This window comes from Sturnira hondurensis, unplaced genomic scaffold, assembly GCF_014824575.4.
Source record: "Sturnira hondurensis isolate 20B ecotype Veracruz unplaced genomic scaffold, ASM1482457v3 Scaffold0024912, whole genome shotgun sequence".
Taxonomy (NCBI): Eukaryota; Metazoa; Chordata; class Mammalia; order Chiroptera; family Phyllostomidae; genus Sturnira; species Sturnira hondurensis.
Window position 1 is genome coordinate 501377 of NW_028097543.1, and position 12994 is coordinate 514370.

A 12994-nucleotide genomic window follows, 5' to 3' on the forward strand; every position below is an offset into this window, starting at 1 on the left:
TGATGCTTTCTACACTGATCTTCTCTATTTGTTCTTAAATATTGCTCATGATCCACTAAACCAACTACATGAGCCCTAAAGGGTTGTGATGGAGAGTTGGAAGAACCCTGACTTGGAGGTTAGAGTGCATGGTTAACATGACTCCAACATTTTTCTCCTCAGCTAAAGCAAAGGTCTTAACTGTCAGGCCTGGGGTCAATCAGAGTTGGTGTTGTTCCCCTTGAAGGAGATAATCAGCAGTACCAGAAAAGTTCTGACAGGACTTCCAGTCAAGATGGAGGCTTAGGTGGAAATACCGTGCCTCCTCACACAACCAAAATTGAGGACAACAAAGATTTAGAAACAAAAACACAACCAGAACAGACAGAAAACTGAACTATACAGAAGTCCAACAACCATTCATCCAGCTTGGTAAGAGGGGTGGAGTTGGCAGCCAGCAGAGAGGAGTCTTGGCAGGAAAAGGCAATGGCTGGCAGACCAGGGCATGCAGGCAGTGTGGGGCTAGCAGACCCCAGGCTTGGGGAGGAAACAAGCAGACCCAGAGAGACATGCGAGGTGGTTGGTTGACTGCAATCACACATTTGCAAGCAGATAAACCAGGCAAAAACGGGCACCGAGACAGACCTCACAACCCAGGGCCCCAGTGAAGGGAAATAAAACCTAAAAGCACTGATTGAAAAGGTGCCAGGAGAGACTCCCAGCCTCACAGGAGAATTTGATGGAGAGACCCACAGGGTCCTAGAAAGTGCACAAGCCACCCCCCACCCAGGAACCAGCATCAGAAGGGCCCAACTTGCTTGTGGAAAGTGGCAGAGGGGACTGAAATCTGAGAGAAAGTGGAGTAAACATCATTGTTTACTCTGACCTCACCCCCACATACAGCGTCACAACCGAGCAAGGTGGGTTGCCCTGCCCTGGTGAACACCTAAGGTTCTACCCCTCATATATAACAGGCACAACCTGACCAAAAATGGCTCATTCAGAAGAACATATTAAAGCCCCAGAGCCAATACTTCTAAGCAACTGAGAGATAGACAACCTATCAGATGCACAGTTCAAAATACTGATGATCAGGATGCTCACAGAACTGGTTGATTTTGGTCACAAATTAGATGACAAAATAAAGGCTACACTAAGTGAAATGAAGGAAAATTCACAGGGAACCAATAGTGATGGAAAGAAAACAGGGACTGAAATCAATGGAGTGGACCAGGAGGAAGAAAGAAACAACCAAACAGAAAAGAAGGAAGAAACAAGAATTGAAAAAAAATGAGGAGATGTTTAGGAACCTCCAGGACATCTTTAAACGTTCCAACATCTGAATTATAGGGGTACCAGAGGGGAAGAGGAAGAGCAATAAGTGGAAAACTTATTTGAACAAATAATAAAGGAGAACTTCCCCAGTCTGGCAAAGAAAATAGTCTTCCAGGAAGCTCAGAGAGTCCCAAAGAAGTCGGACCCAAGGAGGAACACACCAAGGCACATCATCATTACATTAGCCAAGATGAAAATGAAGGAGAGAATCCTAGAAGCAGCAAGAGATAAGGGGACAGTCACGTACAAAGGAGTGCCCATCAGACTGTCAGCTGATTTCTCAAAAGAGACCTTCCAGGCAAGAAGGGGCTGGAAAGAAGTGTTCCAAGTCATGAAATCCAAAGACCTACATCCAAGATTGCTCTATCCAGCAAGGCTTTCAATTTAGAATGGAAGGGCAGATAAAGTGCTTCTCAGATAAGATGAAGTTCAAAGATTTCATCATCACCAGGTCCTTATTATATGAAATGTTAAAGGGGCTTACTTAAGAAAATGAAGATAAAAAATATGAACAGTGAAAAGACAGCAAACCCACAGTTATTAACAACCATACCTAAAACAAAAGCAAAGTAAGGGGACAGCTAGATCAGGAACAGAACCATAGAAATGGAGATCACAAGGAGGGTTAGCAACAGGGAAGTGGGAGGAGGAGAGAGGGGGAGAAGGTACAGAGAATAAGCAGCATAGATGGTGGGGAGAAAATAGACAGGGGGAGGGCAAGAGTAGTGTGGGAAATGTAGAAGGTAAAGAACTTATGACACATGGACATGAACTAAAGGGGGGAATGTGGGTGGGAGGGGCTATGCAGGGTGGAGAGGAATGAAGGGGGGAATGGGACAAATGTAATGGCATAATCAAAATATATTATAAAAAAAAGTTCTGCCAGTACGTTCAAAAGACTCCTTGATTAATTGTTGCCATGGCTTCTAGAACCAATGAAATGGATAATTTGGTCCCTAACGGCCTTGCACATATGTCTCTTTGATCTTACCTCAGAAGTCTCTGTAACCCATCAAAGAAATGCTTCAATTATATCTATATCAAAGCTATTTTAGGTACTAGGTCAAGAAGTCACCCCCTATTCTATTTCTCATCTAAAATTATATGTGACTCTGTTATCCCAATAAGGTCATAAGACAGAATTATACAACATGTGCCAGATATTAACATCTTGCAGAGGAAACTACATTTCTAACAAAATTAATACTATGGTGCTTCAGAGCATAAGTTTAGAAGTCAGTTACATATAGATATTAATCCCAACTCTCGCCCTCTCTTGGCCATATCACTTAACATTTCTGAGTTTGGATTTCCTCATCTGTAAAATGAAAATATTGATGCTTACCTTATAGTGTTGCTGTGAGGATCAAATTAGTTAACGTTTGCAAAGTGCCTAACAGCATTCAGTGAATGATAGCTGTTATCATTGTTGTTGTCATTTGTATTTCCAACAGAGACATTTAAATAAAGTTATCTAAAAATACACCTTCCTTACACAACTTTTATTCTGAATTGTTTGATCTAGCCAAAAGGGTCTTTCCTGAGTGCCCCATGACTCCCATCTTCTAAAGTTCCTGGAGCTACATGACATATGTTGTAGTATCAAAGAAAAACATCCATAACTATCTGAAAAAGTTATACAAAATACTCCTGTTTTTTCCAAATATATATCTGTATGAGTCCTGATTCTTGTCACATGCTGTAACCAAAACAACATATGGCAGCCAATTGAATACAGGAGCAGATATGAGAATCTAGCTGTCTTTTATTATACCAGACATTAAAGAGATTTTCAAAAATGCAAAACAATGACACTTCTTTTGCTTTTTTGTTTTGGAGAATGTAGTGTTTTTTAAATTTCCTTTTACCAGTTCTGAGAAATACCTATACTTAACACAAAATTAAAATTGCAGATAGCATACAGCCCTCACCACCTACCTGGATTACTATCATATCTGTAGATTATTATTCCAGAAAGAAATATATTCTAAATAAGAATCTAGCTGACTTTTTATCATCTGTTTTCTGGGGATAGATACAAGTGAAGTAAGAATATGAGGACTTGGAAAATGTGTAACTGGAACTGCTTTGGATGAAAACAGAAGAGTATCCTCATAGAAAAGGTTAAAAGATTTTAAGGAAGGGAATTGATGAATAGAAGGGTAAATATGTAAGAACAGGTAGAAATTTGAAGTAGAAAAGGACAAGATAAGGCTAAAAAGTGAAAAGTGAATTGAAACTGTATCTTAGTCTACTAATGAAAGTGGAGTCAGAATAAAAGTTAACCAATAGGGTACTACTCAAATGTCCATTAACAGGAGAATAGATTAATGAATTGTGGTGTATTCATACAACAAAATGCTTTTCAGCAATAGAAAGGAATGGACCGATGATATACACAGAATATTGGATGAATCTGAACAACACTATAAATAAAAAAGCCAGATGCAAAAGAATATATACAGCATAATTCCATTTATATAAAGTTAAAGAACAAGCCAAAAAAATCTATGGTGATATATTTCAAAACAATGAGTACCTGTGAGTAGGTAGGGGCTGACTGAAAGGAGGCACAAGGGAACATTCTGAGGTTACTTGGATACTACATTGGTGTATACATTTTTTTCAAAGATAAAACTCTATACTCAAGATTTGTGCCTTTAACTGAATTAAACTGTATCTCAGTAAAAAAAAATTATAGTAAGTTAATGAACCAATGGATCAATTGTGATTTAAAAGAATTTGTCATTGATTTCACCTAAGGTGCACGTTTCTTTCCAACTGAAGCAAGGCTGTCACCACTGTAGTCTGTTTTCATGCACCTGAGACAATCCCACTTACCCCACAGTATTTCTACCTTTATGTGCATGTGCCCCTGTGTCCTAACATGGGGCTTCATGTGATTTCTCATTCTCAGACTACAGAGAGGGCCAGGATAGGGAAAAAGACCCCAATCATCTCCTTCTTCCCACTTTCACTACTCCATATGGAGTACACTAGGAGCCTCCTGTGTGGACTCTCTGTTTCCAAGCCTGCCCTGCTACAATCCTCTGTCTTCACAGCAACTGCTTCAAACAAATGAGGCCATTTCCCTGCTCCGGCCTCAGTGGCTTCCTATCACACTCGAACGAGTGTAGAAAATGTATCTTCTTTTATGTATTTTTTATCTTTTTATTTAATTCTTGTTCAAGTCCTTTATGTATTTTTTATGTTCCTCCATTTGTCATATCATTGTCATAAATAACTGACAAGTAGGTTGAGGTAGTTTTAAAGTCATTGCTTCAACTATCAAACAATTTAGAAAACACAAGAGCTGAAACATTTATTGTTATTCACCCATATTTTTGTTCATTCTTTTATTCTTCCTTCCTGACAGTCTGATATTACTTTTACTATTTCCTACCTATTTATATAAGTTTCAGTAACCATTATTTTCTGCTGGCATCACATTCTCTTAATTTATCTTCTTACAAGAGTATCTTTTTTCTTTTATTATTTAAATCATTATTTTTCAATTACATTTGACTACAACATTATATTAGTTTCAGGTGTACTGCCCACTTATTAGATGTTGTTTAACTTACTAAGTGATCATCCTGATATATCTCATAGCTATCTGACACTATACATAGTTATTACAATATTACTGACTATAATCCCTCTGCTGTACTTTATATCCCTATGACTCTCTGTTACAACCAATTTGTACTTAATCCCATAACCATTTTCACTCATCCCCCAAACTCCCTCCCTTCTGGCAACTGTCAAAATGTTCTCTGTATATATGAGTCTTTATCTGTTCTGCTGTTCATTTTGTTTTAAGATTCAATTGTTGATAGATACATATTTATTGCCATTTTGTTGTTCATATTTTTAATCTTTTTTCTTCTTCTCCTTAAAATACTTTATTTATTTATTTTTAGAAAGTGGGGAAAGGAGGGAGAGAAACATTGATTGGCTGCCTCTCTCATGCCCCCGTCTGGGGACCTGGTCAGTAACCCAGGCATGTGCCCCAACTGGTAATTCAACCAGCAACCCTTCGGTTCACAGCCTGGCACTCAATCCACTGAACTACACCAGCCAGGACTTTTCTCCTTCTTCTTAAAGAAGACCCTTTAACATTTTGTATAATACTGGTTTGGTGGTAATGCACTCTAGCTATTTCTTATCTAGGGAGCTCTTTATCTGTCCTTTGATTCTAAATGATAGCTTGGCTGGACAGAGTAATCTTGGTTATAGGTGCTTGCTTTTCATCACTTTGAATATTTCATGCCTCTCTCTTCTGGCCCGCAAAGTTTCTATTGAGAAATCAGCTGATAGCCTTATGGAAACTCTCCTACAGGTAACTCTCTGCTTTTCTCTTGCTGCTTTTAAGATTCTCTCTTTATCTTTAACCTTGGGCATTGTAATTATGATGTGTCTTGGAGTGGCCCTCTTTGGGTTCGTCCTGTTTAGGATTCCCTGTGTTTCCTGGACTTGTGTGTTGTCTATTTCCTTCACTAGGTTAGGAAAGTTTTCTGTAATTCTTTTTCAAATAGGTTTTCAAATTCTTGCTCTCTCTCTTCTTCTTCCAGCACCCCCATTATGTGAATGTTGGTACACCAGAAGTTGTCTCAGAGGCTCCTTACACTATCTTCATTTTTTAAGTTCTTTTTTTCTTTTTGTTGTCCCGATTGGGTCTTGTTTGCTCCCTTATATTCCAAATTGCAGAATTGATACTTGGCTTCACGTGCTCTACTATTGACTCCCTGTAAATTATTTTTCATTTCAGTTATTTTACCCTTCATTGCTGACAGGTTCTTTTCTATGTTGTTGAAGTTCTCACTAAGTTCACTGAGTATTCTTTTAACCAGTGTTTTGAACTCTGCCTCTAGTGGATTGCTTGTCTCCATTTTGCTTAGATATTTTTTCTGGAATTTTGTTCTGTTCTTTCATTTGGGATATGTTTCTTTGTGTTTTAATTTTGGCAGCCTTCTTGTGTTTGTTTCTATGTATTAGGTAGAGCTACTGCATCTCCCAGGCTTGGTATATTAGGTGTCCTGTAGGGTCCAGTGGCACAACTTCTCCATTTACCCAAGTGGGGGCACTCCAGGTGTAACCCCACAGTGTGGGGTTTGTAAGCCTCCTATTGTAGTTGATCCTCAATTGCTGTTGGCACAGCAGTGTGGAGATTTACTGCCAGGCCAACCAGCTGTGAAGAATGGCTGCAACCACTGTAGAGGATCAGCTTTGCAGGGGCCCATCCTACAGAGCAGGACTTACTTAAGTGTGGCTCTGGTGTCTGCTGGGTCAACTCCTTGAGTATGCCACTTGTGGAGACGATTGGATGGTGCTTCAAAGTGGTCTGAAGATGTCCATCCAGGGCACTGGCTCTGGGGCCTTTTGGGAGGTGCAGGCCCTGTAACACAAAGGTGCTGATATTGATACGTGCCAAAGAAACGCAATAAAAAGATCTGTATACATTCCAGTTAGTGCATGATCTAATTTGCTTCAGGAGGTAAAAAGAGAGGCTTCATGCTGAGGTCTTGGGGTTTGGTTTAATCTGGATAAATTAAACCAAATTCACTACAAATTCACTAGATGGTTATTTTTGTATATTGTTCCTTTTCCTGTTTTATAATGAGAAAAGTATTTTTCAGAGTCTATATTTACATCATTTCAATTCCATTTCAACATATGCTAAAAAGGATCAATAACATGCCCTGTTATAAAAAAATAAATATATTAAAAGACATACACCTGCCTGGGGAGCACATCCTAAGGTCCTATGGGGGCTATATGACCCTAGCCTCTGCAGCCTTTAGCTACTGTGTAGCTAAAACCATCTGTGCTTCTCTAATGCTGGTAAATCAGTCCTGAAAACTGTTTCAATAGTATTCACCTTAGAATAATTTTTAACAGTTTGTATGTAATTTTTTAACCTAACCTTTTTTCTGATTATAAAAGTAAGGCATGCTCATTGTGGGAAAGTGTAAAGAAGATTTTTAAATGTCATCTTAAAATAGCATTTGTGGCCTGTGGAATATCTATATGTCTTTCTATATCTACATATATTAGATAATATATAAATATATATTTGTTGATATATAATGTATCATTTTATAATTATAAACCTATAAATATATGTATATAATAAATTATATATCAATAAATATATAATGTTACATTACATATTAACATATATATATTTGTGGGTTTATAATTACATATATTTATTTATATAAATAAATTTATTCTCATTTATACATTATAAATATACAAATTAAGGTCCCCAGTCTCTCCTCAGGCATCTCCAGCTCACTCTGCTCCCATCTTTGTCAGAACCCTGGTTCTGGAAGCCTGAATTTTGAGATCAGGTTGTGGGCTGGTTTGTTTTTTCCTGAGGACCCTTTCCTTGTCTTGTAGGTGAGTATGTTTAAACTTCTTGTTCACGAGAGTTCTGGCCAAGATGGAGGCATAGGTAAAAATCCTTTACTTCCTTGCACAACCAAAAGGAGGATAACAACCAATCTAAAAACAATAAACAACCAGAAGTGCCAGAAAATAAAACCAAGTGGAACACTGAGGCCAAAGGAATTGAATAAACATTCCCCCAGACTGGTAGGAAGGAGGCAGGAAAGAGACAAGCAGCCTGGCAGATGAAGACCTGTGAAAGGTGGAGGACCTTGTGGGTGGGGCTGGCTGAAAGGTCTGGAGACAAGGCGGGGGACTGTGAAAGCGAGGCAGGGCTGGCTGAACAGAAAACTAAGGCTCAAAGCTAACTGTAAACTATGGTGGGGCTTGCCATGGTGGGAGAATCTCCCAGTCTCACACAGGAGTTCAGTGGAAAGGGGCTAGAGCCAAGTAATCAAACAGCATTGTTCCCTCTCTGACCCCTTCCCTACTGACAGCGCCACAATTCAGCAGAGAGGGTTGCCCTGCCCTGGAGAATGCCTGAGGCCCCACCCCCTTACAACATAACAAGGTGCTGAGACAAAGAAATGTGGCCTAAATGAAAGGACAGATCGAAACTCCAGAAAAGGAGCTAAGTGATGAGGAGATAGCCAATCTATCTGATGCAGAATTCAAAGCTCTGGTAATCAAGATGCTCACAGAACTGATTGAGCTTGGTTGCAAAATGAAGGAACAAATGAAGTCTAGCCAGAGTGAAACAACGTGAAATATCCAGGGAGCCAACAGTGATGAGAAGGAAACTGGGAGTCAGATCAACAATTTGGAACAAAAGGAAGAAGTAAACATCCAACTGGAATAGAATGAAGAAACAAGAATTTCAAAAAATGAGGAGAGGCGTAGGAACCTCTTGTACAACTTTAAACCTTCCAATATCCAAATCATAGGGATGCCAGAAGGAGAAGAACAAGAGCAAGAAGTTGAAAATTTGTTTGAACAAATAATGAAGGAGAACTCCCCCAATCTGGAGCTGGAAATAGACTTCCAGGAAATCCAGGAAGCCCAGAGAGTCCCAAAGAAATTTTACCCAAAGAGCAACACACCAAGGCACATCATCATTGTTACCCAAGGTTAAAGATAGAGAGAATCTCAAAAGCAGCAAGGGAAAAGGAGAGTTACCTACAAGGGAGTTTCCATAAGACTACCAGCTGATTTCTCAAAAGAAACCTTACAGTCAGGAAAGGACTGGAAAAAAGTATTTCAGGTCATGAAAGCCTGAAAGTGACATATAATTACTTGGAGTTGACTTTAATAAGAAGTATGAACCAGGCAAAGTTTGTTTTCAGGTACTAATCCCATCTCCACTTAATGTTAGGCAAAATGATTAGGTGACCCCCATTGTTTCCACCACACGATGTTACCTCCTGTATATTTCTCTCTCCTGAGTGTGGGTGAGACTTATGACTTGCTTCTAGTCCACAGAATATGGCCAGGGTGATGAGTGGCACTCTCATAATTAAGTCAAATTACATAAGGCTCCATCTTCATAGACTGGAGTGAGTTCCTGATGGCTCTGAAGGAGCAAACAACCATGCTATGAAGAAGCCTACAGAGAGAGCCAAATGGCAGTGAACTGAAGCTGCAGATATACTGCAGACATCCAAAGAAGTGAATTTTCCCAACACCCTGAATGGAGCTGGAAGATGATTCTTTCCCAGTCAAGCCTCCAGATGAAATCACAGCCTGTCCAACACATTGATTGCAGTCTTGTGAAACTGAGCAGATAGTCCAGGTACGCCATGCCCAGACCCCTGACTCATGGCAACTGTAAACTAATAAATGAGTATGTTGTTTTGAGCTGCTGTGTTGGGAACCTCCCTGCCTGGTTTCAGAAGCTGTAACCCCCCATAGCTAAGGCTGAGTGAGAGACCTTGGGACCCTAAGCCACTAAGGAGACAAACCTTATCTCCCTGGCAGGGGTACCCCCCTCTACCCCCTTTACTTCACCCTGCCTGGCCCCCAGTGAATGACCAGTTAGCTAATGACAGGTAAGATTCCTCACGGGAGGGATGACCTAAGACAGGCATGGTCACAAAAGGGCCCTCAGGGAAGGACTTGGGGGGCTATGGGCTATAGAAAAAGTGGGTGATGGACTCTTACCACTCAGCTTTGACATAGCCGGAGTCTTCATTCTGTCTGCAAGAAGTCTCCTAATCTCTTGACTGCCTTACTTCCCCTGTCTGACTTCAGCCTGAAACAATGCCGGAGGGCCATGCAGTCCTGGGTGGTTCCTGGGGGTGATCAGGCCTAAGAAAGAATACATAAAATCCTTCAAAACCTGCTTTGCTAAGAATGCCCTCAATTTTCTAATAAGGGTCCAAGCCTGAAATAAGTTTGTTTCCCAAAGTTTTATAGCCCTTTAGCTAACTGACCCTGACTCAGAATAAATTCTCATAATTCTTTGTATGTTATCTATTGTTCAATCCTTACTGCCTGACAGTGATTGATTAGCTTTTCCTGTATTGCTGTGCAAATTGAACCCAATAAAAGCCCATTGAGGAAAAGGGTTCTGGCCCTTCTCCTTTGAGAGTTCGGCCACCTTTCCTCCATGAGCAGCTCATGTCTTGGTAGACTTATTCTCATGGCAGATGGGGGGCTCTGTGGGCAAAGCTCCCCCACACTACTGAGTTTATGGTAATTTGTCACACAGAAATAGAAAACTGACACACCAGCCCCCACCAGTCCTGTACTTTTTGGCACTGTAGCCCATGTAGGCATTGCCCTTCTCCAGTAATATTTGTGTCAGAATGGAAATGGGGACTTTCAGTGTCTATTTCCCCATTTATCCCCACCAGGTGTATCCCACCAGACTTGACTGAAATGCACCATGCATATTACTATCTCTGGCTGGATTTTGTTTTCACCATTCCTTCCAACCCAGAATCCCACTCTCCCTGCTTTGTATCTCATCTATGAAACCTTTAGAACTTCTAGACAACTGGACCATCGCTTCCATTGCAGTTTTTGTTTGCATCAGTTGTTTGTCCTTCATTCACATACTACCATCTGGCTTCTTCTGAAACCTTACTTTTCTGAAAATATTATTTTATGTGTGCACATATCTCTAGTATATAATACAAAGACCATAGAAAAGATAAGTTAATGATATACATATTAATACAATTACAAAATTATTGAATCGTAGGAGTCCACATTATGCATAGCATCCTGCTAGGAATACACACCTCCACAGTTTAAAAATTGTGTTGCATAAAGTAGTCAGCCAAGTGTGGTAACCAGCCACATATTGAGCCTCTCCTTGGAGCCAGACCAGAGAGCATCCCTCCTTGTTGCCATAGTCTGGCTGAGCTGCACTTCTCTTTACTAAAAAGTGTAGAGTAGATGGCTACTGTATCATTTCAAGGATTAAATGGGGCTAATGCAGGTGCCTGGCACTTCATGGATGCTCAATAAATGAATTGAGTCCAATCTTGGTTGGCAAACCTTCCACGTGCAAAGGCTGCACAGACACAAGAGTGGATGAATTTATCACAGGCAGACTAATACTTCAAAGAGCTCAATGAAACTGAAGAAGCTTGTGTACACAAAGGGACATTTTATATAACTGTGTTTAAATTTCAGTTTCCTTTAAAAGTAGATATATGTGGAATGCAAGGCCAGCGACTGACATAAATACCGGTCAAGAGTGAGCATAGGCTAAAGGAATGCGAGTATGTACTGACAGGAATGATGTTTCTGCTTCTAAAGTGCTTTGATCTTAGCCACCAGCAGGATTGATCGATTGCAGTTAGCAAAGCATTTTCTGTGCAGCCAGTCCAAGCATCTGCTTCTGTATTTCTGTAAAACTGTTGCTCAAATTCACCCTTCCTTTGGAATGAATCAACATCTTCGAAGAGCAAGAGAAACTCCATCCAACTACCCTAAGTAGCCTAACACCTCCCAAGGCCTTTAAAGGAGGGTCCTTAACATTTCCACTCGCCCCTGCCTGATCCAAACTTCAACTCCCAGGGTTCGCCCAAATCCCTCCCCTCGCTTTGTCATCTAATGAATATGCAAATATCACATAATTGCCAGCCAATGGCGTAGGTTCTGGTCACATGGTGCCGGTGGTAGGTGAGCGAACAGAAGTTGTGTGTCGGTGAACGGAGACAGTTCTCAGTCTGGGGCGAGCGCTTGAGTGAGCTTGGACGGATGCTTGGGCAGTAGTCTGCGGCAGCGGTGGCGGTGGCGGCATTAGTGGTGGCAGAAGAGAGGAAGGGAAAGGGCCCCTGAGGGCTACACACGCTCACACTTTCAAGTTCCCTGGGAGGTGGAGGAGGTGGGGCTGCAGAAAGAGGAGGCCAGGAGCAGTTTCATCCTCTCAGTCCCGTCTCTCCTCTGGCTCCCTGAGCCCTGGTTCTGCTACAGTTGAGGGTTCGGGTGGCAGTACACAGCAGTGAGGGCAAGAGGGCCAGGAGAGTGGGTAGCGAAGCCAGGGGCAAGGGGGAAGATGCCCATCCTGCTGTTCCTCATAGACACGTCCGCCTCTATGAACCAGCGCACTGACCTGGGCACCTCCTATTTGGACATTGCCAAAGGCGCTGTGGAGTTATTCTTAAAGGTAAAAAGAGGGGAGGGAAGATATGGGAAGAGCTCCTGTGGGTGGTGGTGGTGAATTTAGGTGCTTCTGTAACGTTTGTGTCGCCCCCTCCTCCTCTTCGTGTCCCCCTCCGTCATCCCTCGTCCCGCAGCTGCGCGCCAGGGACCCAGCCAGCCGCGGAGACAGGTACATGCTGGTCACCTACGACGAACCCCCATACTGCATCAAGGTAAAGGGGCCATCAGGGGGTGGGGCGGCCAGAGATCGGGAGCCAGTTGGCTAAAGCGGCTTCCCCTTCTTGTCCTAATCTGAGCGGTCCTGCGTCCAGAGAGGGGTGCGGATGGGAGGGCGCTGAGGGCTGGCGGAGATGTGTGGTGGGTGGTTTCGAGTCGCTGCGGTGCTGGAGGCCAGGGGAGGGGCAGCCCTGGGGAGAAACCACAGGAGAGCTTGGCCAGTGGTGGCGACAACCACTGTGGCCTCTGAAGATGGCGGACATTTTGCTTTTGTATGAGCCAGAGAGGGAGACTGTGGGCGCTGCTGAGATGGAAAGGAGCGAGAAGAGGGAGGGGAAGAGACCCGCCCCTTCGGGGTACACCCCGCGGCTGCGGCCGAGGGGCAGGGCTAGCCTTCGACTCCGCCCAGGTGCTCTGGTCTGGCTCAGGCTTGCCTTTTGCCTTGGCTCCTCCTCTG

At 42.2% G+C, this 12994-nt stretch overlaps 1 protein-coding gene across 6 annotated transcripts in view; it reads left to right on the top strand.

Moving 5' to 3' along the window:
- The first annotated feature begins 11843 nt into the window (after window positions 1–11843).
- The window catches only part of LOC118982062 (integrator complex subunit 6-like), a 57503-nt gene continuing 56352 nt past the window's right edge, over window positions 11844–12994 (top strand). For 4 of the 6 annotated variants that reach the window (XM_037038950.1, XM_037038953.1, XM_037038952.1 and 1 more), the window contains exons 1-2: window positions 11845–12325; window positions 12456–12533. In XM_037038950.1, coding sequence (XP_036894845.1) covers window positions 12215–12325; window positions 12456–12533 — 189 coding nt within the window. In that variant the 5' untranslated portion in view covers window positions 11845–12214. Of the gene's footprint in view, window positions 12326–12455; window positions 12534–12994 lie in introns of all 6 variants that reach the window. The other 2 variants (XM_037038951.1, XM_037038955.1) reach the window with 2 other exon arrangements.